The sequence below is a fragment of the Palaemon carinicauda genome, chromosome 20 (genome assembly GCF_036898095.1).
Source record: "Palaemon carinicauda isolate YSFRI2023 chromosome 20, ASM3689809v2, whole genome shotgun sequence".
Taxonomy (NCBI): domain Eukaryota; kingdom Metazoa; phylum Arthropoda; class Malacostraca; order Decapoda; family Palaemonidae; genus Palaemon; species Palaemon carinicauda.
In genome coordinates this window covers 31767182-31795000 of record NC_090744.1, presented here as the reverse complement: position 1 = coordinate 31795000, position 27819 = coordinate 31767182, and the positions used below count along the sequence as shown (strand labels likewise).

The 27819-nt window shown below is 41.5% G+C and overlaps 1 protein-coding gene across 1 annotated transcript; it reads left to right on the top strand.

The window, feature by feature from the left end:
• The first annotated feature begins 528 nt into the window (after window positions 1–528).
• On the top strand, window positions 529–27805 carry LOC137659479 (proteasome subunit alpha type-1-like). Its single transcript, XM_068394370.1, has 7 exons — window positions 529–609; window positions 3736–3795; window positions 18565–18727; window positions 19119–19306; window positions 20391–20600; window positions 26674–26895; window positions 27544–27805. Exons 1-7 carry the CDS (start codon window positions 607–609, stop codon window positions 27565–27567), a joined length of 870 nt encoding a protein of 289 aa, XP_068250471.1. The 5' UTR covers window positions 529–606; the 3' UTR covers window positions 27568–27805.
• The last annotated feature ends 14 nt before the right edge of the window (window positions 27806–27819 follow it).

Genomic DNA, 27819 nt, shown 5'->3' with positions numbered 1-27819 from the left:
ATTTGCTGTCGAGAATCGCACCTAAAATTTTAAGAGTATAGGGAAGAAATGCTAAGTTATCTAATAGACTGAATAATTACGAAGTGTTAAAAAAACCTTTAAAGTCCTAAATTGATTGAATGAAATAGATACTAGAAAGAAAAGGTCTCATAATTTATAATAAGCGAGAGTAGCCTACATGATATAGTTTGTGGTAACCATGCACTATGGGGAATGAAGTTTAATGTGCTGCTGGACTATTTGTCCAAATGCACGGGGAGTGTTATGGAAGTTACTCGTACATGGTATTCATCCATGATTTAGTAATTAAAATATGAAATCGCCATCTTACCAGAGTGGTTCAATTTCTGAAACCGTCTTCTATTGAGCCAGTATAGTTTTAAGATCTTTTTTTATAATTCTTTTTTTCTTTTGTTTTTATTAAATTATTGGTTATATCGTCTTTGTGTTCTACAAATCATTTACTGTATATTTTGCAACAGCATTTACTGAAACAGCATAGAAACTTCGCGCCTCCTCCTAAAAGGTTGCATTGATGACCTCGGTTTCATGAGAGGGACTCGTTTGTTTTGGTGTTAGAAGTCTCCAAATTTCCTCTATCTTAAAATGGTAAGCGTTTGTAATACGGAATTAGTTTTATAATTTAAGGCTTGCTTAACTCATTAGAGGCATGTCTGCTTTACGCCATCGAAAATTGTTCGCTGTAGAGGGAGTAAATCAGACGTAACTTGAGGTTAAACTAGAGCCTGTCTACTCATTGTCAAAACCTGAACTAGGTTAGACCCCAGAAAGTTAAAAAAAAAAGAAATAATAAGTGAACTAATAGTAAAATAACTCCGAATTTCTTATTATTCAATTTATGGTGATGTTTGAAACTCAAGTTACAAGTGAGGGTGATGTTTGAAACTCAAGTTACAACTGATAAATCATATAACCTCTTATTTTTCAAAGGAAACAAACCCATAGGTGTGAACTAACCTGAGGTCCCACCGTCCCTCCCCCCCAACCTAGTCAGGTTTCTGTCCTCACATACTGGATTGGGTTACACGCACCCTCCCCCCCCCAAAAAAAAAAGAAAAATTATGTGTGTACCGTACCCCAAGGTGGATCACATCGCTGTTTACTTCCTCCGTCAAAAGTGTATATTCAGGTATAATTTGTGTTTCATTGTTATAAGGGTTGGGTATAGTTGGGTCACCAAATATTGGGTATTATAGAAATGCACAGGACAAACTTTACTACTACAATGCTACTGTAAAGATTGCCAAGACAAAACAGAGATGTAGGTGTCAATCATTAGGTAAGGAATTATTTATGATTTACTTGGAGCCTTTGTAGGGTGACGGCCAAATCCTGTAGAAAACGGTAATATTCTGAACTGTGGCCGTTGTTCTAAAAACGATTTTGGCGGGAGAAGCTAACTTAAAAAATCCACCTAACCTATGCTAAAAGCCGTATCCTTACCCTAGGGGGCTTTCCCCCCCCCCCCCCTTTACACAACAGTTTCCTTACCTACGAGTACGACGGGAGAAGCGAACTTAAAAAACCCACCTAACCTATGCTAAAAGCCGTGTCCTTACGCAGGGCCCCCCGGACCCCCCCTTACACAACATATTTAAGATCCGTAGACCATTTCCAAACGTAATTATTCTATACAAAATAACAGTCGGAGCGATAATAAGCAAATTAGGACGCTTGGCCGTAGCGCTACAAACTACCCATTTACTTTATCATATAGTAAGGATTATTTGGGATTTAGTTTAAGAATGTGACCTGGGAAGGAGGGTCATAGGGCTGGCCCCCTGGCTAGAGATTGTGACCTGGGAAGGGGGATCTTGGGGGCTTACCCTCGGCTTGGGCTTGTGGCCTGGGAACTACTAGGTTAGGTTAAGTGGGTTTGTTGGGTTCTGTACCCTTTTACATATCTCAAAAGTGTTAAATAATCATGTTTTGGGGGTGTATGTATGATAGCAGCCACCTGTATGTTTGATTACGGCTAACTTAGAATACGACAGTGAAAGTGGGGTCGCAGGGGGCCGTTAGCCCCCTCGTTAGGTAAGTAGGTAAGGACACAGCTTGTAGGTTAGGTTAAGGGGGAAAGTTTAGCTTAGTTGGCGTCCAATTTTAATCCACACGGGAGGAACTGGCCGCTGATATACAAAGGCTCCATGTTTTGTCCTGTTTTTGCACATCCAAAATCCAAGGTTCCCATCTGTGTCATTTGGGAGGGCGGGGGTTCCATATTGTTAGAAAAGCTTATTTGCAGTGGAAATGAAAGTCAAATTTGAGGAAAGCGTATCATTTACGATAGTACAGTAGAAGTTTTTTCTCTTAGAAATGTTTTCCTGTATTTTTCTATAAATTTACCAAATTTTATTTCTGAAAATACTTGCCCACTCTGCCAACGCATGTAGTGCAACGTGTAATACTTGCCAGAACGGAAAGCAAGGAGGCAATGTTAAGTTTTAGTGAAGTGAGCCATGATGGAGCAGAAAATAGTAATTGAATGATTAGTGTTATGTTGGCAACGGACTATGATTGGAAAGCTTGTCATATTCTATGCGAGGAGCAGGCCTGATGACCCAACAATCTATGCACGTACCCAGAATGATTTCCAATTGAATAATTAGTGTTATGTTGGCAACGGACTATGATTGGAAAGCTTGTCATATTCTATGCGAGCAGCAGGCCTGGTGGCCCAACAATCTATGCATGTACCCAGAACGATTTCCAACAGTTAAAGGCATCAGAATTGTTCAAAACCTGTAAGTATAATAGTAGTGATCGTAACAGTGACTTCCTTCCAAGCCAGCTAACACCAAAGATCAGTCGCATAAAAAGGATGATAGCATCTCATTAGTAGTGAGGGTAGGTGATGGAGCAAAATAGTTATGTGATAGTGAAAACAGCTATGGTTGGTCACTTGGAAAGTGATATGTATTCAAATCAGGATATAATGATATAGAAAATGGGAAATTAATATGCGAAGACAATAGAAATAAGAATATCTTTGTTATTATTGGTTTTCTAGTATATGCAATGGAGTCTGAAGTAAAAGTGTTTCAAGAGCTCTATTCAGTTGTCTGTTCCAGGCTTTGGAGATAGGGCTCAAAATCAGACTTAAGATTGTAATTGTTTGACCTTTCGATACTAAGAGTGAGCAACAGCCAGTCTGAAAAGTGTTGGATTTTTGGAAGCAGTGACTGGAAGGAGCATGCTGAGTGGTCATGAATTAAGATGTAGACTAATGGAAAATCAGTCAGAAATTAAACTCATAACAGAAGAGAATGGAAGTAAATCTTGTCCAACCTGATATAGGGAAAATATGCCATGAAATGAAATATTTTAACGATGGCAATAAGTTACATGGTCCAATTTGAATAAATGCACTGATCCCTAGTATAGTACTTTGATTTATTCCCCATATGGACTTTATAAGGGTTTCACTTAATTTGAGGCTACTGTTGTGTAATGTTTTTGGATCTGCATTTTTCATTTTGGGAAGTAGTAATATAATGACATTAAGAAATTTACAGCTTTTGCATTATAAAAGCTTAGTTTTCTAGAAACTGTATTCCCAAGATTTCGGCTATTTTTTCAGTTTGGAAATTAAATTGAGAAAATGCTTATTATTGTCTTTATTCATATACAATGTACAATGTTTTATATGATTTTAGTGTGCTCTTGAAAAGTTCTTATATACTGTATATAATACAAATAAAATTTTATTTACAGTTTAGAAACCAGTATGACAACGATGTCACCGTGTGGTCACCACAGGGGCGTCTTCACCAGGTAAATTTTCTACTGCATGGGTTGGTTCTTTATGCATTTTATGATATATGTACTGAAATGGTTTACTACTCTTGATGATTTAAGGTCCATATTCCTTTTAGAATAAATCCTTTTTTTAAATTGCAGACTTTAGCCCTTAAAATAAATTCTTTTCTTAACCACCATTCATAGTCCTTAGGCCTAAGTTAAAGTGGCTAGATTATGGTAGGTTAGCCTATCATAACCCTCAGTCATCTTAACTCCGTACTGGAATTCTACAACCGCCCTATTGGTGACATATGTTTAATTTTAGTATTCACGTTTGTATAGCTGGGAGAGCTTATTTGTTCTTACATGAATACAAAGCTTGTCTGGAACTTCAACTGTCAAAACTTTTAACAAGGTATTGGTAGTTACTGGGTGGTAGCGGGGAATCCCCCCCAGCCCCCAGCCAGTAGATTACAGATGAACTCCCAGCAGTGTCAATGGGACTTTTTTAATTTTTGGTTTTTCTTCATGTTTATGGTTAGCAGTACATTGTGTGTAAGGGAATTTAAGAAAGATGAAACATTTTGCAGCTTTCCCAATAACAGTAACTGACTGACAGTTTCTGTGTAACTGCAGGTACAGTATACATTTTTCGTTCATGTTAACAGCATTCCTGTTGCTGTTTATTCCCTCGCTTGTGTGCAGTAGTGATGACAAAGGCATCAAAACTTAGGTATGAAATGTCATTGCACAATGTCGAATTGTAGATAGGAGAACTTCAAGTATTCCTTCACCTCTGTCGCATCCTCTTCACTAAGTGCCGACAGCATTTATCAGACTTAGAGCCCACTGCTGGTTGGAATAAAAGAGAACGTCACCCCTCTTTTTCCTTTTTTATTCATTGACTGTAGTACAGTGATCCCTCGCTACTTCGCGGTTTGACCATCGCGGATTCACCACTTCGCGGATTTTTTTCATAACGCATGTATATACATATATCGCGGATTTTCCGGAAATTTTGAAAATACCGCGATGTGACCGATGGTGCGAGATTGGAGAAAGTAAGGAAAATTGAATCATGATTGATTTTCAATATAAATGAAACTTTGAGGAGCAACAAAGATATCATTTGTTAGAGAGATAGAGAGAGGTAAGGAATGGGAGGTCGTGAAAAGTAGCCCACAGAGAGAGAGAGAGTGTGTGTGTGTGTGTGTTGTTTTAAATGTAATAAGAGAGAGAGAGAGAGAGTGTGTGTGTTGTTTTAAATGTAATAAACAAAAAAATTTGATAGGTTATAACACATTGGTGCTTATGTAATATCAACTGTATAGACGGTTTGAATAAGTTAAGAAATGGTATAAACGATACTTTGTTAGTGTATTCGTACGCTCTCGAGCGGCAGCTAGACGTCAGCTGATCTGATCACAGCCAAAAGTAAAACAAAAAGAAGTCAACAATACTCGATTTTTAAAACACACCCGAAATTTAAAAACAAAAGTACACGCTTTCTTAATGTGCAATTAACTATTTAAAGAGTAGCAATTTTCTAGAATAAAATGATTTGTTCCAACACGAATACTTACCTCGAACTACTTTCTTAGGAGTTACCTGTAATCTCCTCTCTACCGACCAGAGTTTTGTGTAGGATACCCTAAAACCCGTTTTCTATGGAGGGCTATCTCGGGCGTAAGAGAACGTGCCCCGAGGGTAGCTTTTGCGATAGGTCGAGGTCCGCTTGGGTCGTTAGCGTCAGTAAGTTCTCTGGTCGCGACGTGTCACCACGTCGCTCTCGTTCTCTCTCGACCCTTTGTGTGCGCCGCGTGTGCCCCACGTGTTTACCGCGTGGTAACTTGTACTTATCCCTTGTGTTCCTGTGTGTTCACTTCCCTTCCTTGTGCTTCCCCAGTGTATTCCTTGATTCCCTGCGTTCCTGTGTCTTGTGTTTGTGCGTTATGGAGCAGATCCGCCGTTGTCCTGGGCCTAGAGCCGGTAAATCGTGTGGAGCGTTCCTCTCCAAACCTGAGGTGGACCCTCACTCCCTTTGCTCTTCCTGTAGGGGCAAAGTTTGTTCGTCTTCGGATACGTGCCTCGAGTGTGTTGGTTGGAGTGATATTCAGTGGGTGCGTTACGGCACGAAGAAGAAGAAATCGTGGAAGCGTTCACCCAGGAAAGCTAGTGTTTCTTCGCCGCTACCGTCGCCCAGTGAACAGTCCGACGTGGCTTCTGTCTCGCCTTCACCTACCCAGAGTAGGGGATGAGGTAAGTCCATCGTGGGGAAAGAACCGAGCGTTCTGCCCCAGGAGTCTGGTGAATGTGAAGTGGGGGTTGCGGGGCCTTCTCGGGCTAGTTAGGAGCCCGGTAGTGCTGTGTCAGGGAGCTCTGGAGACTCGGCCCTTGTGCTTGGGGGGCACGTTTCCTCCGATGACCCCTTGTGGTGTAGCAACGTTGTTTCTGTGTCTTCGCCCCCTTCGTGGGCCTGTGTTTCAGGTTCTTCGGCAGGCGGCGACAACCAGGGTAAGTTAGGTTCCGCAGGGAGTGATGCCTTCGGATGGAAGCTTCCTAAGACACCAGGTAGGTCCCCTATGCGGATGGAAGAGGGCCTGGATTCCTGGTTCCCTAGTGTTGGGCGCCAACCCTCGTTTCCAACCCCTCTCACGGAAGTTCCTGAAGAATTCCTGCAACCCTCTACCTCGGGTACACAACGAGTCACGAAGACCCCCGCGGTCCCCGCTCCCGCCCGCCGTACGGTAAGTACAGTGACGTCGGGCTCTTCAGAGGAGTCTCTCGTCGGGTGAAGAAGCCAGGAGGAAACATCGGCGTCGGAGGGAGCGGTCCAGGAGCAGGCATTCCCGCTCAAGATCACGTTCCAGGTACAGCAGGAGGCGCTCCCGTTCTCCACGAAGAAAACACAGGAGGAGTAGGTCACCCGATGGCGATTGGGTTTTCGTACCCCGTAAGGCGGAGATACAGTGTTCCCCGGACCGGCGGTCCAGGGATTTCTCGCCAATGAGACCATCCTCCAAGCATGGTTATGACCCTCACAGGGAGATACGCGAGAAGGCCTCTGCAGGCAGGCATAAGACCGCGAAGCCTCCGGTTCACCCCGCCCAGCGGGGGGAACCGCGCTTCCTTACGGGCAGCCTGGCCGAACCAGCCCAGCTGGTGCGGCCCTCGGACCGAAAGGAACGGTTCCCGCTGTCGGGTCAGCTCGCGGGATCCGCGTCCTCGTCCCCCAGGGAACATGATCGGACACTAGTCCTCGCCGGGTCGGCGATGCCTGTCCTAACCCCGCCCCTGGTGCGGAGACCTCCGCCGGGAAGGACCAGTACCTCTGCAGGGGAGTGCCTGTTGTGCCAAGACCAAGGCGCCCGGTGGGAGTGCCCGGTAACCCGGCTCCCCGGGCTCAAGCCGAGGCTTCGGCCGACGGTAGAGAGGGTTCCCCGACGGAGGACTCGGCCTATAGAAGAGTGATTGGCCTAATCAGGAGGCATCACAAGATAGAAGAACCGGCAGCTACCGACGAAGACTATTGGAGGTCCAGCCTTATCCGGTTGATGCAGGCCCCTGCCCAGCCAAAAGCCTCCCTGGCTCTTCCTGTAGCCCGGGATCTCGTCCTGGGACAGGAGCACGTGGATAGAGTGGTGGCAAGTAATGCCGAAGCCCCCAATACTCAGAGCTCTTCTAAGTTGCTCCAGGGGCTCAAAACGCAGAGCAAGGTCTATGTACCAGAAGGGCGACGGCCGGGAGCCTGCAAAGTAGAACCTTCTCTCGACATCCTGGGCCAGGGCGTCTCGGAGGACAGAGCCTCTTCAGCCCCAGTCTGTTTTTCTCCATCGGAGGCTGCGATGATGGAGGAAATGTCAAGGGACCTGGTACACGTCTCCTCTTGGCTAGACTGGTGGGCTTCCACCTTAGTAGGGGTGCAAGCTACTTTTGATCCTACAGACCCGGAACAGCAAAGCCTCCTGAGGGAACTTATCACCTCCGGGAGCAAGACTCTTAAGTTCCTGACGTACCAGTCCCTCGCCCTGACAGCGAATTGGGTGCTTCGCAAGAGAGACACCATCCTGGCAAAGGTGTCCCGAAAGGTCCCAGACAGAGAGGCGCGGGCCATGAGGAGCCTTCCCTTGTGGGGTGACTCCTTGTTCCCCTTAAAGGACTTGGAAACGATTATGGAGAAAGTGTCTAAAAGAAAAGAATTAAACACGCCCAGGCCTACGCCGGCAAGGAGACCGCCCTAGAAGAGGTCAGTCTCAGACAGTGCCGCGACGTCTCAGGCCTCTCCTAACATGACGAAGCGAGAAGCTCCTTCTTCCTCCTGGGCCTCAGCCCCCCCGTAGAGGAGCCCCAGCAGCTTCAGCCTCCTTTAGGACAGGTTATTCTGCCTCCAGGAGAGGCCGTTCAGGCCGCTCCTCCAGGAGGAGATAGAGTGGGAGGCCCCCTATCCCTGCCCAAGCCTCAGGTTGGGGGATGCCTCAGACTATATTGGCAAGCATGGAAAGCTCACGGAGCAGAGCCCTGGACAGTGTCCGTACTGAAGGAGGGCTACAGGTTACCGTTCTTAGCAGAACCACCCCCTCTAATTCCGGCCATCCGGTCGGAGTGGCTGGTCCCCAAGGATCCGTTGAAGAGGGCCGCCCTTCAAGATGAAGTGTCCTCCATGTTGGAGAAGGGCGCCATGGAGGAGATCCTACACCCAGGTCCAGGTTTCTACAGTCGTCTGTTCCTGGTGGAAAAAGCGACAGGGGGGTGGAGGCCGGTTATAGATCTGTCGGCTCTCAACAAATTCTTAAAGAAGACAGACTTCAAAATGGACACTCCGAAGTCATTCCTGCTGTCCTTGAGAGAGAAAGATTACATGATGACCATAGACCTCAAGGACGCCTACTTCCAAATTCCGGTCCAGCCCTCGAGTCGGAAGTTTCTCCTGGTGAAATGGGGCACCCAGATCCTGCAATTCAAGACCCTTTGCTTCGGATTGTCAACAGCGCCCCAGGTATTCACGAGAGTCTTCACGACAGTCTCAGTGTGGGCTCACGAACGAGGCATTCGCCTCATCTGGTACCTGGACGACTGGTTGCTTCTTTCCTCCTCGAAGGACCTCTTGAAGGAGCAAGGGATGAAACTTCTCCAGTTTTGCAAGGATCTGGGTATCGTGATCAACCCGGAAAAATCAAACCTATCCCCCTCCACCAGAATGACCTACTTGGGGATGACACTAGATACCCTTCTGGGAAAAGCTTTTCCTTCGCAAGACAGAATAAGCAATCTGATGGAGATCCTTCGTCCGTTCCTATCGGGGCAACCCAGGAGAGCGAAGGACTGGCAAAGACTAATAGGGCATCTGGTGTCGTTGGAAAAACTAGTTCCCCAGGGGAGAATCAGGCTGAGAGCCGTCCAATGGAACCTGAAGCACCTCTGGTGCCAACTGGACTCGCAACAAGTACTAATCCCAGTTCTACCAAACACAATGCCCTCCCTGGAATGGTGGCATTGCCGATCGAACTCGCTCAAGGGGATGCCCTTCGCGAATGACCCTCCTGAGTTACTTCTGTTCACAGACGCCTCCAACCAGGGATGGGGAGCCCATCTCCTCGACAAGACAGCGAGAGGAACCTGGATGGACGGGGAAAAGGACCTACACATCAATGTCCTAGAGTTGAAGGCAGTCCAGAAAGCTTGCCTACACTTCGTAGATCTACTAAGGGGAAACACTGTGGCGTTGATGTGCGACAAGCGGTAGCGTATATAAAGAAACAAGGAGGTTTGAAGTCAAGGGAATTGTGCGATCTCGCCCTAGAGATTCTAGATTGGGCAGAAACGAACCAGGTTGTGTTATTAGCAAGGTTCATCCCCGGGAAAAAGAACGTGCTGGCCGACGGTCTCAGCAGGATGGGCCAATTAGTAGGGACAGAATGGTCCCTCCTTCCAGAAGTAGCCAAGCTCATCATCCAACGTTGGGGTTCCCCAGTGATGGACCTCTTTGCAACCAAACTGAACGCTCAACTTCCCGTGTATTGTTCTCCTGTCCCAGACCCGAAGGCAGCCTTGGAGGATGCCTTTCAGCACAGGTGGGACAACCTAGACGTGTACGCTTTTCCCCCCTTCACGTTGATAAGGCAAGTACTCAACAGAGTAAGGACTGCCCGGAACTTAAGGATGACTTTGGTAGCGCCCTGGTGGCCGGAGAGAGAGTGGTTCGCAGACCTAAAAGACCTGGCGAGTCAACCTCCGTGGCCACTCCCCGACAGGTCAGATCTTCTACAACAACCGCATTTTCTCAGATTTCACGACAACCCACAGTCTCTACGTCTTCACGCCTGGAGACTATCGAGCGACTCCTGAAGAAGGAGGGGTATTCATCAGCTACTGCTAAGAGGATGTCGCTATACCTGAGAAGGTCTTCGGCAGCGGTCTACCAAGCTAAGTGGGCCTCCTTCACGAAGTGGTGCGCTTCGAGGCACATTAAGCCCCTCAAAGCCTCGGTCCCAGACATAGCGGATTTTCTGGTATATCTCAGGGACAAAATGGGAATGTCAATTCCAGCCATAAAAGGAGTACGGGCCGCCTTGGGCCAAGTCTTCCTTCTGAAGGGCATCGACCTGGGTTCCTCTAGGCACATCTCGATGCTTGTCAGGAGCTTCGAGCAGTCCTGCTCCCCACAAGCAGTTAGGGTACCTCAGTGGGACTTAGCTAGGGTCCTGAAGATGTTGAGTGGCCCCCCCCTTCGAACCAATGAAAGATATCGTAGACAGGGATCTCACTCTCAAGACAGTCTTTTTGCTAGCCTTGGCTTCCGCTAAAAGAGTAGGGGAGATCCATGGGCTGTCTTATGACGTCTCTCATTCGAGGGGGTGGAAAGAAATATCTTTCAAGTTCGTTCCTTCTTTTGTGGCGAAGACCCAGAACCCAGCTGTCTGGGATCCTAAATTCGAAGGTTTCTCTCTGCCAGCCATCCTTAGGACGGGGAATGCTGAGGATTTGAAATTATACCCGGTTCGTGCTATTAGAAAATACCTTGAAAGGCAGCTCATCTCCGGCCAGGCATCAAGAGCCTCTTCGTCTCCACGGGTGTTACTAAGAAACAGGTATCCAAGAACACCATTTCCTTCTGGTTGAGACAAGTTATTGCCAGGGCCTACAGGGAAGAAGCTCTGGCCTTGCCAGGCGTCCCCAAACCCCATGACATCAGGGGTCTGAGCACGTCCTTAGCCTTTGGCAGTGGGTCAGATCCTTCGAGCAGGTACCTGGTCTAACCCGTCGACCTTTACTGCCCATTACCTCAAGGACTACTCAAGGAAGTCCTTAGACGGGTTCTCCATTGGAACAGTCATCTCCGCTCTCCAAGTGATTTAACGGTAAAAGCCCCAGGCTCAATCGTGGATAGCAAACCGGGAGACACAGGTTCGTTCCCTTTCATCCTATTCCCTGTTTTTCCCTATCCTTATCGGAGATAACCCTCTTGTAACCATTGGATAACACGTTCTCCGCAACTACGTTACTGGATTCAACATCAGAAGAAGTTTTTCAAAGGGTGAGTACTTAGACACTAACGTGAGCTCTTTGTGTAGTTACCCTATCGTCAGTTTTCCTAGTATGTTTCGTTTATACCTAGGCCTCTTGGCTTCCGCTTACTGGGTCTGAAGGTCAGAAAGGCACTCCCGCCTCCTAAAGTGTAAGTCTCCTAAGAAAGTAGTTCGAGGTAAGTATTCGTGTTGGAACAAATAAAAAATTTTAAGTAATTTTTATTTTTCCTAACATACTTACCGAGAACTACTTTCGGGTAATGGCCCCCCCTTCCTTCCCCGAGTGCCTCTCTGCCCTTGCGAGTATTGTGCAACATCCGACGAACTTACTGACGCTAACGACCCAAGCGGACCTCGACCTAGCGCAAAAGCTACCCTCGGGGCACGTTCTCTTACGCCCGAGATAGCCATCCATAGAAAACGGGTTTTAGGGTATCCTACACAAAACTCTGGTCGGTAGAGAGGAGATTACAGGTAACTCCTAAGAAATTAGTTCTCGGTAAGTATGTTAGGAAAAATAAAAATTACTTAAAATTTTTGATGTTTCCCAAAAAATAGTGGTTTGCTGATGAAATCGGATGCGGTATTTTTAGCAATGATTGAAATGGATGTAAACTCGGCATAATATTTTCGTTTCGTATTTAATTGACACTAAGAAAACTAATTTTCGTTTCTTCATCTATATGTAAGTACTGTATTGAGAGAGAGAGAGAGAGAGAGAGAGAGAGAGAGAGAGAGAGAGAGAGAGAGAGAGAGAGAATGAATGAATATATATATCAGCTGTTGTAATCGAATGCCGTGTTTTTTGTTTCGTGAGAATTTCATCGTCACGACTAACAACAACATACTGTACTGAACTTTACAGTATTATACAGACTACTGTAATATGATTAAGTAAAATATTTGTAATAACCTATTTCATATGAAATGGGGCTATTTTTTTTTTGTTTAAAATTTACATTTACGTACGTAAAAACAATCTCTCTCTCTCTCCTCTCTCTCTCTCTCTCTCTCTCTCTCGTAAATTGTTTTCCTGCTTTGCTACGTATGTATGATTTTATATAGATACGGTAAATAATATTTGTAATAACATATTTTCTAAAAGCTTTTACTGTAATATCATTATTTATCACTTTCATCATGCACGTTAAATGCCTTCGTTTGTTTATTACGATCGAAGATGAAGCGTACTTTATGACACCGCCCATAAAGAAAAACATTTCATTTGGAAGTCCTAAGAAAAATTAAGTAAAACATTGGTAATAACAAAATCATCATACTGTATAATCAATATAATCGATTCAAAAACTAACCTATACACAGATGTGTACATTAAATGCGTTTGTTTCTTCATTATGATCAGAGATAAACGTAAACAAAACATTGGTTGCCATTTTTTATCATGCTTTTTGGCGTGTTTAGGAAACGCATGATATAAAATCGCCTTTAATATTTGTCCCTGTTTTAGTTTAGGGTACTGTAGTACATGCATTAAGTGTTCTGTACATTAAAGGGTAGTTTGTTAACAGTACTACTGTACATACAAGGGAAGGTTTTAAAAGTCTGAATATACATGTTAAATAAATACGTAAATATGGTGTCACTACTTCGCGGATTTTCACCTATCGCGGTCGGGTCTGGAACCTATCTACCGCGATAAACGAGGGCTCACTACTTATAAAACCAATCAATAGTACATAGTCACATAAGTGTCTTGTATTGTTTCTTTCACCATGGAAGCTACTTTACGCCAGCCCATTAGTGCGATACTAGGCATTAGCATGCTACTCATCTAACCTGTGCTTAATGTGCGGGAGCACTACCCCGCTTGTTCACGGTCACATGCTTCTACTTGAGTGCTACCACATCTAATCACAGTGTTCTTCACACCTGCTCGTGATCATGTCCTCTTAAAGTGGCACTACTTCACCTGTTCGGTAGCACCCATCTATGGAAGCACCACCTTTCATGCTCGGTAATACACAAAACAACTGACAATGGAAATGCCGCTTTACCTGCTTGCGAATATGCCCCACTAACGAAGCGTCTCCTCACCTATTTGTGCTAGCTCCAATTCATGCAACTTGAAGCATTTATAGTACAGTACATGCTCCCGCACACCCCCAAGAGGGCATGCACCTTTCTATTTGTACTCATTCATCGTACTTAGACCATTCACATCTTTGCATGCTTCTATCTATTCGCACATAAGCCCACTTTCCTAGGGGCTGCCTGTCATTTGATCGTGAGTACTACCCCACTTTCACACTGCCCCATTTGGCACTTTCTATTCGTACTCATTCATCAGACTTTGGCCATTCACATCTTTGCAACCTTCTATCTATTTGCACATAAGCTGACTTACCTATGGGCTGCTTATCATGTGATTGCGAGTACTCCCCCACTTGGCACTCCCTCAGCTGCTCTTGATGTCATACCATTTTGTGCTCAGGTGCGCTGTACTGCTGGCATGCAATCTCCAAATCAAGAACGCTCAACTGTTCACACGGCCTGTCTAGAATGCTATGCTGATTGAATGAGAGCTCACATTTGCCTTCTAGCAAGGTGAGAAACTTGATAGTTTCTTGTTCCCCAGTGAATTTTGTGAGGTGAGAGAATGCTTACGAGGACCATTCCTTCCCCGAAGTTACGTGTCAGTATGGGATGCAAGTGCTAACACGCCAGTTACCTATGGTCACTACCAGTAGGAGTAGGGTCGTCACCCTTCTCTTCCTTTCCTGCACAAGTGTACTCTAGCTTTTGAAAGAGGTAGTTGAAAAGAGCTGTACCAAAAGTTGTTCCTTTGTGAACAGTCAACGGTACACACTTTGCCAACCATGGTTCGTCTTGTACCAAATACAATACCCTCAACCGTCTCCAATGGTCTTGGAGTACATGAGGGCGACACATTCCACGATCATACCCAATGCTAAGTGTTTTGCACCAAAGAGTGTACCCAGCTCTGAATGGTTCAGGATACAAATGATCACACACGTGTTTCTAGCACTCGGTTTCATACGAGATCTTGTTTTTTCGACAGGGAAGATGGTCGCTCACTTACCTGAGTGAGTCTTATACAGATAATACAGAGTACAGCATGTTCTGAGAGCTTAAGTACCAATAATTCTTACGTACTTCCCCCCGAGGAAATTTTCAGTTACAAGGTTCATGTATTCACTTTGCTTGCTTGATGCTAAATGATCTGACACTTCCGTATCATCTTCAGTTACTTTTGGATCTCAGAACTTCTGGCATCTGCTTTGCCCTTGCTCTTCCATTATATATTACAATGGAAGAGGACTCTTGGGTCATTCGCATCTCTTGTACAGGCTACAAGATATTACAGTACTGGTATGCGAGCGAGTTTTCCTTGTGCCTGTCCGTTTGTGTTTCATCTTTAGGGGAACATTGCCTTGCACTTGCTCTCCACAATTGCCGTTTTCTCCTGTGGGATCGACCGTTCTCGGCAATTGCAATTCTTACAATTGGTTACTATGATTGGGAATTCTACAATCACCTACTGTACCGTGATTGGGAACTATGATCATTTACCGCTATCTGGAACTCTACGTTTGTGTACATTTATTGAGACCCATATAATTGGTTTCTGAGGTTGTGAACCTTACAATGGCGTACTGTATAGCAACCGGGAAGCTTTCAATGGGTTATAGAGATTGGGAATTGTGAGATCTGGAACAACATTCGGAGTTTACACTTATTCCTTCACGTCTCTCTTACCGTAGAATAGTAGGAGGGAGGAATCACTAAAGCACGTGATGACAAATCTGACATAGTTGCTCAAGTTTTAAGCCATTCCCTCTGCATGGTTTTGTGGGAGGAGCAGCACTGTACCAAAAATCAAACCCTCTGGAAGGGTTTTGGTATGGAGTATGGAAGCTCATTCTTTGAGACCGAGCATGAAAGCTGCTGGTCGGAACGTTGGCAGAAGCCCTCGTCCCTTTTTGCTCCTGTGATGTTCAAGAGATGCTTCAGTGCACCATCACACATGAACTTCCAGCTTGCTGATACTACTCCTCAATCTAGATCTTCCTATACTCAAAGATCTATGACTTGAGGTGTCCCAGATGCCAAGAATCTTTTATCTCATAGCATCTTAGTCCCTTGGATTTTTGCAGAACCCCCATCGCTTGAACCAGAAGAATCCACTTTGACAATAGGGACCCGGATGAAACGAGGACATGATGTCCCAACATCTAAGTCCTTTTTGTAGGAATCTATATGCATGGCCAGGCTCCAAGCTACATCAGAGTTCAATTAGTAGGCAATCACAGCATTGCACTGCACTACAACTCAGGATTTGTCAAAGGCCAAGTACGAGGAAGTACACTGATTTAATCTGCTATGAAGAAAGCCTTCTTGTTGCACTATACAGTTGCCCCATGGGCCATTTGAAACCTAGAGAAAAGGAATACAATTACCTCGTACTTCATCAGGCAAGGGAGTCCAAAGAGTTTCGTCCCTTATAGAGTACATTGGTATAAAAGTTGCATCCTGGTTCCCATGGAGGGAACGACATCAGGGCGGTGATGGTGGGAAAAAGGCGCAAACATGTGTCCTCATCCACCAATCAGCTAGCACTAAGGGGACAGGCCCTTCGAGGATAATTATTCCAAGATCCCCTTCACACCTTTAGCAAGCACTGAGAAAGAATCTGGTGACCTACAGGTCTAATCAGCTTCTCCAGTCTCTTCCTCGTGTTGACAAGTTTAGACAGCTCTCTATTTCTCTCACAACCTTGCCTTTGATGTATAGGGATAGGAGGAGGAAAGGCAGAAATTAATTCTGAATTCAGTGACTTATGCAGTTTCTCTGAAGGAGTACATACTGGTCAGTATGGGTATCAATAGAACATTCTAGACCTGCTTACTGATTACACTCATGATCAACCAAAACTCACACCTTACTGGTAGGAATGGAGGTGATGGGAAGGCTGCCGAGAAGGGTTATGGACTTTTACTGTCTACTCTTACATATAGAATAATTCGTAACAGTCTATGGGGAATTGGAGACCGATCCTCGATCTTCATGTTCGGGTTTCCAGACACAATCCAGAAAGGCCATGTCTTACTGCATACAGTCCGTCATAAGAATGATGACTACTCCATCCTTGTAAACGTGAAGGACATGTACCCTCTACCTGACAGGAGGTTTTCTCCACTAGGTCTTTTGGGGGAAGTAGCTACCAAATCAAAGCCCTGTGCTTTGGATTGGCTACCACTCCCCAAGTGTTCACTCACGTTAGTCTTTTTTTAGCTCTTACAATCGCCATTCGTCTACGGATGGGTCTCGGCGATTGCCCCTTTTACACTCCTACAAGGGAATCATTTCAGCATTGAGAGAGATTCTATCTCTTGTCTTGATCAGTGGATTAAGATTTGTAGCATTAAGTAAAGTTTTTTAGGACTCCCAGACAGAGGATGGAAGATCTGGGCTTACCTTAACATGATAGCTACTGGGGCGTCCAGCAAAAATTCATAGCAAGGCTTAGTTTCTCACCATCACTCCTATTTGCCATGCAGTAAGATAAGAAACTTTTAAGATTCTCTCAGTCGCACACTGTCCCCGAAGTTTGAAGATGCCTTCCAACATCTCTGTTAATCCTAGATACTTATGCCTTTCCAGCCTTCTTTCCCTGTCTCTTTAGTTACAGTACTTAGCAGTCGGTAGAATATATGGAGACTCAGAAAGATCCGATCGCTCCTTAGCAGTCCCAGGTCATATGGTAAAGATACCACTCAGTCCCTGATCTAAGTCTTAAACATTTGGACTCTTCATGCGAATCAACTAAGACTCTTCAGGAGGTGGGAAGTCACAGTCTTTACCTCCTAAGAGCTAAAGCCACTTGGAGCATTTCCACGAGTCCTTAGGTCATTTAATTAGACCCATTTGAACTCTTGTTAGGCCTAGTGAAACGAGTAGGAAAACGGCATAAATTGTCCTGTCACTAACCATTCTGATGGATAGAAGATTTCTATCTCCTTGATTCAGCATTTAATGGCAAGGTCCTAGAATCCAAGCAGCCATGATTTCAATTCTTCAATGTGATAGCAGGGCAAGAATGACTAACCTTCCCGTTCATGGGGGAGTCGCCAAGACTCTTCCTTCATTACGGAGGGATTGAGAGATCCTGAAATGCTGTTTTGTTCTGGCTTCATGGGAACAATAATACACACTTTCCCACGAGGAAGATTACCCGGATATACCCTATCCTATAGGAATAACCTGTCAGTGGTGCTAGTGCTAAAAGCCGGATTCTGGAAGTGCCAGGCAGTCCTTGCAGCTTCCTATCCATGGGATTATACCTACAAGTTTTCAGATGTATTTTCGTTGTCAACTATGGTAGCTGATCATCTGGTTTTGAAGCTTATCCAGTTCCCTGTAAAACAAGAAGCATCTTATGCAAGATAACAGTCGCTACATTAGTCTAGGATCAGAGGGATAATGTCTGGCCCTTTTCCCCTTTTCCTTTCTATCCCTCTCTGAGGTTGCAGGGGTCGTTCTGTCATTTACTGTATTGGACGTTGAGGGTGAGCTTCCATACCGAGCACCTGTTCTATACAAGTCAGCTACAGAAGTATGTCCCCCATCCTCCTTGCGAGGGGCAGGATGGATAGAATGTAGTATACAGACACCTAATTGGCCATACGTTGTGACAGGATATACTGTAGATTCTTCCTCAATCGTCTGTCAGCGGACAGAAAACTTAGCCCAACCCATGAGAATTTATTCTTAAGTGTTGAGAGATGGTAAGAATCAACACTCCTGCACCACTGTCAGGTCAGTGTGTTGACATCCCTGACTTTTAAACCATCCAGTACAATTTTATTGCCTTCATTCCCTCCAAAATATGTCTTCAATTAAAGATCCAGGGTTTGTATTCTCTTCATGGAAGACCAAATAACGAATTTTAAAAGTAGATTGTATATTTTCTAAGTATATAAACGTGAGTCCTAGTTTCATTTCCTGCAGAGGTGAAGGTCAAAGGGACCACTCAGTGTACAGTACTGGCTTGCGGGCGGCCCTTCTCCAACACCCACCAGTAACTACTGGCTCCTCATTATAAATTGTATCAGCCAAAATTCCAGCCAAGCTGAAAGCATAAACCTTTTAAAGGACTTGTGTTTGTACAGTTAGGAAAAATAGAAATTACTATTAAAATTTGTGATATATTTGTTCTGTATTTAACTGCCCATGTTATTTTCTATGCTTTCATATGTTCAACCTTACATCAGATTTGGTGCCTGTTATTTTCTAGGTTGAATATGCCATGGAAGCTGTGAAACAAGGTTCAGCCACAGTAGGTGTCAAGAGCACAAGCCATGCAGTTCTTGTAGCCTTGAAGAGAGCATCTTCAGAGCTGGCCGCACATCAAAAAAAGATAATGCCCATTGACGAGCATATTGCCGTCTCTATTTCAGGTGAGAGGAATATTTTTAAAGGAACTTATCCCTTCTTACAAGTTTTATTGAATTGCCTTTTTGTTTAGTCAGGGGACCATCCATTAGTGATCCAAATAAGGCCTAAGAAAATAAACTTCATAAACTTGAAAGATGGAAATTGAATAGCTGAAAACTCAAGTGCCTAAGAGGTGGAAACGCTTATTAATGTTTCCCTACTATTGAGTTTGTGTTAATCCTTTTCAAATAACATAAGAATTATGAGTATGTATTGTGCTTGATTTCTTAAATGGCAAGTTCAAGGAAAAATATATGAAATTGGTTTAGTTTAACTTAAGTAGCTCCTTTTTTTTTTGTAGTACTGTATAACATAAGTGATTTTAACCATTTGAATTTTCCTTTCTTCAAATAGGTCTCACCGCAGATGCTCGAGTGTTGTCGAGATTTATGCGCACTGAGTGCCTGAATGAGCACTTCAGTCATAATCAGACTCTGTCGTTAAATAAATTAATGGAGCGGGTTGGAACTAAAATGCAGGTTGCTACCCAGCGGTACGATAAAAGACCATATGGTGTTGGTCTCCTGCTTGCAGGTTATGATGTAAGTAATGTTTTATTACAGTACTTTTTTTCTAAGATTATGATTTCTCACAAGAAGCACAATAGTATTATTATTATTATTATTATTACTACTACTACTACTAGCTAATCTACAACCCTAGTTGAAAGAGCAGAATGCTATAAGCTCAAGGACTCTAACAGGAAAAATAGTCAAGTGAAGAAAAGAAACGGATAAAATTGTGTGCCTGAGTGTACCCTCAAACAATTGTGGCTGCTTGTCTTCCACACCTAAGCCTTTATTTAATATCTTCTAAATTATTAAGGTTAGCTCTTTAGATTGATATACTGTATAAAGTTCTAAATTGAGACATAATTCAGAAATGGTAATCATTTCACCTTTGAATAGAGTAATGCATTTAGAGTGGCTGAGGCCCTTGGGAAATTTCCTTAAAGTTTGTTGTGATATTTCAATTTGTTTCTTGGCTTTACTTGTAGCATGAATTGGATCTCAGATGAATTCTTACCAAGGTTTTACCTGTATATTGAATTATGGTTCAGTATCTGTGGTCATTATTACTGTAGTTCCTATTAGCAGAAAATCCATTCTTTTAACCCCATGTAAAAACCTTTTAGAATACAGTACAATGCTGATAAGAAATTCCTCTAATAGTGTCAAGTGAAAATTATTTTTGGTTGATTTGGAGGAAAGAGTAGATGGATTCAACATACTACAGAGTATATTAGTTTAAAATGGAGCGCCAATAGATTAAATGTGTATAATTTAATGTAAATAGTTTTGAGTTCCAGATATAGGTATGTAAATGAAAATCATGTTAGATTCTGAAATGTAAAACCCTTACAAAGATTTTTTTTTAATTCTCTCTTCTCTCCTTCTTTTATATAATGAGTGATCTCGATTATACAACATGATGATTTTAACTATTCATTATTAAACTTTACCACTATAGGATTTTGTAGTAATAACTAGGTACACTATATTTTTTTCATTTTTGATGTCAAATTAAGTATTGTAAAGTCATCAATAATCATGATTCTGATATGTTTGTACTTTTTTTTTTCAAGAATTTTGCATTGTTGATCTGATAATTGAATTCCCATTTCAGGAAGATGGTCCTCATGTCTATCAAACTTGCCCATCAGCTAATTACTATGACTGCAAGGCTATGGGTATTGGAGCTCGCTCACAGAGTGCTAGGACTTACTTAGAACGCCACCTGGAGGAATTTCCTGCAGCTACACGAGAAGAACTAATCAGACATGCGCTGCGAGCTCTGCGTGATACTCTTCCAAATGATGTGGAGTTAACAAATAAGGTATGGCTAGTGTCTGGCTCTGGGGGTTTTAATAACTTTTATTTATATATATATATATATATATATATATATATATATATATATATATATATATATATATATATATATATAAATAAAATAACCCACAATGTATGAAAAATAGAAGTTTATTTAGCTTTCGAAGGGACCATCTCCCTTCCTCTTCAGAATACAAATGGTTACAAATTTTTTTTTAAAAAGAGTTACAAAAAGGTTCTTAAGAGATAAAAAGCCCGTTACAGTCTTAGCGAATATTAACAGCATTTCACGGTGGTTTGTTTACATCGTTTAACAATTCCTTAACAATAGTTACATTGTTTTTTACAATATTAGATCTGAAGAAAAGAAGAGACATTCTTATCACAAAAGCAGATAAAGGTTATAAAATTGTAGTTCTAGACGTTAATACTTATACAGAAAAAATGAATTTTTTATTAAGTGACGAATCTACATACAAGAAACTAACAACGGATCCACTTAAACGATGGCAGGCAACTTACAATAAGATGTTAAAATCTCTCCTCCAGAAAGATTATCCCGAGTTGTGCAAGAAATTTCAGGCTTATTTACCATCTCTTTCCCACATGTATGGATTACCGAAGATTCACAAGGAAGGAGTACCTATGAGGCCAATTACTTCAACCCGTAATTGTGTAACCTACAATATATCTAAGTGGATAGCAAAATTACTTTCCCCATGTCTTGGCACCATATCAAATTCTCATTTAAAAGATACTTGTAATTTTGTTGATAGAATTAGAGATATTGATCTTCACAACAAAAAGTTAGTCAGTTTTGATGTTGAATCCTTATTTACCAAAGTCCCAGTACAACAATGTCTTCAGTACCTGAGTAACAAAATTGATACATTAGATTTAAGTATACCTGTACCTAATGATATTTTTATAAAGTTGATAGAATTGTGTGTTTCTGAGTCTTATTTTACTTGTAACGGTCAGTTTTTCTCTCAAATATATGGTCTTCCCATGGGTTCCCCTCTGTCTCCTGTTTTAGCAAATATTTTTATGGAATTTTTTGAAACAGAACTTTTACCTGACATTTTAGATTTTGACATTACATGGGTGAGATATGTAGATGATATTTTTGCTGTTGTTCCATGTTCTCTTAATATTGATAACTTTTTAGTGTCTTTAAACAATCTCCACCCTTCAATTAAATTTAAAGTTGAAATAGAAAACAATAATGAATTACCCTTCTTGGACACACTGGTAATCCGTCCGGAAGTTGGCTGTCCTAAATTCAAGGTTTACAGGAAAGAAACGCATTCAGATTCTTATATACATGCATTTTCAAACCATACAAGAACTACAAAATTGGGGGTTATTTCTAACTTATTTTTAAGGGCATATAAAGTTTGTGACCACGAATTTCTTGAATTTGAAATAAGCTATCTTAAAAGGGTTTTCAAAGGTCATGGCTATGATTCTGGTTTTATCGGAAAGGCACACTTAAAAGCAAGGAAGACATATTTTGTTGCAAAAGAAAGAAGACCATTTCTAAAAGATGATGAGTGTCTTCTTGTCATTCCTCAAACAGGCCAAGACAACAAATTACTTGACACCTGCCTAAAAAGTTGCAAAGTAGTTGGGGTATATAAAAATAATTTAACTATTAAAAAAGTGTTGACAAAATCAGGGAAAGGAAAGGCTGCCAAACAAGCATGTATATATAAACTACCATGTGGTTCGTGTGATAAAGTTTACATAGGAGAATCAGTAGATTTTGAGAGAAGAAAAAGAGAACATAGAGATTCCATTAGAAGAGGTGATGAAAATAGCGCTGTTTTTAAACATATGACACGGGAAAATCACCCAATAGATTTTAAGAATATGGACAAATTGATATCAATGTCTGATACACATAGACGGAAACTGATTGAAGCTGTTTTAATTCAGAATTCTAATAATTTTAATATATATCAAAGTAATTTTAAATTGGATCAGTTTTTAAATAATATTGTAAAAAACAATGTAACTATTGTTAAGGAATTGTTAAACGATGTAAACAAACCACCGTGAAATGCTGTTAATATTCGCTAAGACTGTAACGGGCTTTTTATCTCTTAAGAACCTTTTTGTAACTCTTTTTAAAAAAAAAATTTGTAACCATTTGTATTCTGAAGAGGAAGGGAGATGGTCCCTTCGAAAGCTAAATAAACTTCTATTTTTCATACATTGTGGGTTATTTTATTTATCATAAATACACGGAAAATTGTGTATTTTAATGTATATATATATATATATATATATATATATATATATATATATATATATATATATATATATATATATATTCCTTTGCATTCTTCTGAGAATTTAGACTAATATTGTAACCATTATTGTTTGTCTGGGTACCTCGTTTTATAACATCTAAATTTAATGTGGAAACATTATTATGTCGAGAGAGTTAGGTAATTCTTTTTATGGCTAAGGGTCACATGGACAATCCTTTGATAATCTTATGCAGTATTGATTTTTATATATTTTGTAGCTCATAAATTTTCAATAACCTATTTGAAGGTCTTGATTCTTTAGATGTAGAAGAGCAACAAGATGATGAAACTAGGATGGCACATCTCTGAGGGATCTATTGCAAATAGCAATGATTCAGTAAGGCCTAGGAGCTAAGAAAGGCAATGGTACATGGGGAAAGGATTCATCCTTTGAGATATTCTGTGGTAAAGAGAGTTGATTGAATTGTGTACAGTACATAATTTTGTGACCAATTTGAAGATATTTGGTTGAGATATGGCTTAGTTTAGAATGTTGGATTAAAACTCTCTAGCATTTTTCTTCCAAAGATGGCTTACTGTTAGGAGACTTTATATACTGTATTTTCTGTTCCTAACCACGACTCTGTGACATCAGGATGTTTTGAAACATTATGAATGGGATATTTTGTAATTATTAACAGTTTAGGAAGTTGATTGTAAAATGTGCATATCAGTTGCCAATAAATTTGGTAGATACCTATCCATTTTTTTACACATTAAAACTTCATCTTTTAGCCTGGATTATGTCCTCAGCTCATGCTGGAACTGTAATTGAATAATTAACAAGGTAAATGCGGGAGGTAGTTGTGGGTTGGGGTAGTCGATGCTCTCCTGACTGTTGGATCTTTTCTTACTTCACCAGTATCATGTTTGTTTTATTTATGCGTCTTGCATGTGGTTTTATTTAACATCCTATTACCTGTTCTCCATGTGCTGGAGAGTTCCCATGAGCGATTGGGAACAAGGTCGAACATCATTTGATGGCCAGTATTCATGCAATGCACCTATATGCTGCCCAACGCTGCTCTTACCTATACACCCTTTCTTATTTAGTGGGCGTGAGTGGCAAAGACAAGTTCTGTTTCTGGTGTGAGTGTGAGCCATGATCACTAGTGACTAGTTCTAAGTTTGTCCTCTTGTGGGTACATCCCTAAGGTCATTCTCAGTCCTGGAAATTGTTTTCTAAGAGGAAGGAAAGTCCTTTACAAGTGCCAGGTAATGCTCTATATGATTTTAAGCATTAGATAAGGATGATCTTTTGGAAAAGGATACACAGTATCATCCCTTCCTTAGTAGTTTGATGGTGCTAGGGATTAGCTTAGGACATGACATTTGACCGTTCACAGCCTGATTAATTCCTTTTCCTGTATCTACATTTTTTTATCTGTTCCTATAGTTGGTGAAGAAGGTACAACCATCAAAATCTGAAGGAGTTAGGCACTTAGGAACCCTTGGTTTCTATAGGTGCTATTCGTTTGTGAGACTTTTAGACCCGATGTGGTTTCAAATCTTACCATTAGGCTTGTGGCCTGCTACTACTGTATGAATTTTTCAGATCTGAAATACTCACTTTGATCTAGATGTTCTAGGAGCCTTTTTCTTTGAACCGTTGACATGCTACTGCTAGAGAGTTATTGGGTCTTTTGACTTGCCAGACAGCACTACATTGGATCCTTCTCCCTGAGTATGGCTCATTTTCCCTTTGCTTACACATATATCGAATAGTCTGGCCTATTCTTTACATATTCTCCTCTGTCCTCATTCACCTGACAACACTGAGATAACCAAACTATTCTTCACTCAAGGGCTTAACTACTACACTGTAAATGTAGTGGCTACATTCCTTGATAAGGTAGAAGAGATTCTTTAGCTATGGTCAGCAACTCTTCTAGGAGAAGGACACTCAAAAATCAAATCATTGCTCTCTAGTTTTGGGTAGTGCCTTAGCCTCATAGCATGGTGTTCCAGTCTTGGATTATAGTTCTCTTGCTTGAAGGTACACTCAGGCTCACTATCCTACTTTGTTTATCTTCTTGTTTCTTTAAAGTTTTCATAGTTTATTTATGAAAGATTTATTTTAATGTTACTCTTCTTAAAAGAATTATTTTGATGTTTATTTCTCATGTTGTTTATTTATTTCCCTATTTCCTTTCTTCACTGGGCTATTTTTCCTGTTAGATCCCTTGGGCTTATAGTATCTTGCTTATCCAACTAGGGTTGTAGCTTATCAAATGATAATATAGAGGCTCAGATTCTTTTATTTGACTGCTTATGGCCTGATTGGCTGGCTCAGCTACATCAGTTGCTCATCCTGACACAGATGGGGAAGGTCTTTGCCTTCTCCAGTTTCCAGCAAGGACAAATGGCAACTTCCTCCTTTTTCCAGGCTCAGTCCATGAAAGGATTAGAAGGAAAAGAAGATGGGGATGTAACATGGAGGCTGTCTCCTGCTCTCAGTATGGGTGATGTGAAGGACTTGTAGTGCATGCATGTCTTCAGTTTTTCAGAAAGTGCCTATTTGTTTCTCAGGTATTTACACAATTACCTACCTAAATGTTAAGCTTGGACTGCTTGAAATTACCTCTTCGAAGTCATTCCAGGACAAGATCAAGACTACCTCTTGATTTTTTTGCAATCATAGAGAATTTGATCGCTCTCCTATGCAAAAGAGGAATACCTGGTATACTACTTGACTGTTAGTTTTCCTTGTACTTATCAGTAGACCTGTAGAGGTAGCACACCTGTACCTAATCAGTTATAACTGCTAGCCTATTCATGGTAGCAAGGAAGAGATGTGGAGAATAGTGAGTTTGCTCTCTCATTTTCCTCCTCCTACATCTTCCCCTACTTTCTCTTCCTCAGAAACTTCTTTTCAGAAGGAAGAAGCCGTATTAGTCGTGCAAGAAGACTATCATAAAAGCACCTTTGGACTTCTAGCCTACAGTTTTCTCCTTCAGTGAGAGTGACAGGTCAGGTGAGTCTGTATGCCAGATGTGAGCATTCCTCCTACCATCTTCATTTCTTTCATGATATAGGCAAACCGCCTTGCCCTTAAGAAGCTGCCCTCCCTTATGTGGAGGGATTATCAGTTTTTTTCCTTTGACCGGTACCTCTAGGGTTTGTCAAATGATTGTGGGCCTCATAGGACAGTTTTTTCTTTAATGCTAGTGAAAGGTACTGCATAGGACCCAACATGGACTTCATGGGCCAGGCAGAAATGGGACTTTTCCCACACCTTCCCTGTTCCAGTCTTAAATATGAGGAGCTTCCATGCTCTTAGAGAGCTGCACTCCTTTGTTAGGAGGGAGTAACGCAGCTTTTCTGCTTTGCAGTTCCTTTGGTGGTTGTCAAGCAACTACCCATCTCTGTCTTCAGGCAAAAGGTCAAGAGTGATCTATTACAGTTAGGCAGGTGGTGGAGTACCTTTGCCAAACCTCCCGCTAACTACTGCACCTACCTTGTTAACCATTCAACGGCCATTCCAGCTCCCACTGAAGTCATAATCCTTTTTAAATGACAGGGGTCTGTCCAACTAGGAAAAATACAAATTACTTTAAGATGTACTGTAGGTTTTTTTTTTTTTTTTAGCTGTGACAGAACTATTATACTGGAATATTAATAGAAACACAAAAACAGGATTATTTTTATTTTAAAAATATAAAAGGGTATTGTCTTTTGATGAATGTACAGCATAAAAATTGTAATTCACCAGTTCTTTAGTGTAAGTCTAAAACATGCATGTAACAATCTCCTTTATTTTAGAATTGCAGCATAGCAGTTGTTGGAAAAGGGGAGAAGTTGAATATCTATGACGATGATGATGTGAACCCCTACCTTGAGGGATTGGATCAAGAGGAACGCCGCGGCGGTGCTGGAACTAGCCGGGATGCACCAGCTGCTGCTGCTGCCGAGGGAGAAGGAGAAGGCGATGGTGAAGAAGGCAGCTCGGCACCTCCACCACCTCCATCTGATGACCAGCCATCGGTAAGTTGATCTTCTTAGTATTTAATTGTGCCAAATTTTTTTTTATATTTGTAATAGTATTTATTCAGTAAAACTTAGATGTTTGACAGGTAGTAATAGTTGTAGATGTTCCTGTTAAATTTGAAAATCTTGTGAATAATGTTCAGTTTGATAATGATGGATATGCTGAATCACAAATAATGCGGTTGGGCATTTTATGACAATAATCTGTTGTTGATAGATGGAAAACTATAATTTTATGGCACTAGTTAGAAATATTTATGAGTAACGAATTCACAGAGTGATTATACTGTACGGTAGTTAAAATAGACTCCGTGACATAATTAATTGGTTATTAGCTTTGTAGTTAAAATAGACTCTGTGACATAATTAATTGGTTTTTAGCTACATCAACTCATTCCCCAAGTCCTTTGTTTACTACCAAATATCTTATATCAATTTTATTTGGATTTTTTGCTCTTCATATGTCAATAATTTTTAAAGACAAAATTTTCACCTTTTGAATGGAGTCCTTTGGACGAGCCTGTAAGTGTCAGTAGATATGACTCTTTAGCTGCCTTTGAACTACTATTCTAATTCTACTTTGTAGTGTACAGTATATGATGTTTTAATGATAATAATAGTGATGATATGATTTTTCTTTTTCAGGGTGATGCTATGGAAACAGATTAATGAATGATAGTTTGTGCTAAGTAAAGAACATTAAAAACATTTTGTATGATGCGTTAGCCTTTGCCACACCTACTGTGAGAAGCCTATTATCTGTGAAGCTGCTGTAATTTTTACGTTTTATTTTTTTTTTTCCAAATTTCAGGATTCATTTGTATTCCCCAAATATTTATGTAAGTTAAATCATGTTATTACTATATTATACTGTTTTTCCACAAGAAATATAGATTAATCTTACAGAGTTTTTGTTTGTTT

Coding starts and splice junctions, on each gene's coding strand:
- LOC137659479 (XM_068394370.1), top strand. Junction 3,796..18,564: donor CACAGGGGCGTCTTCACCAG/GTAAATTTTCTA, acceptor GTTATTTTCTAG/GTTGAATATGCCATGGAAGC. Junction 26,896..27,543: donor CATCTGATGACCAGCCATCG/GTAAGTTGATCT, acceptor TTTCTTTTTCAG/GGTGATGCTATGGAAACAGA.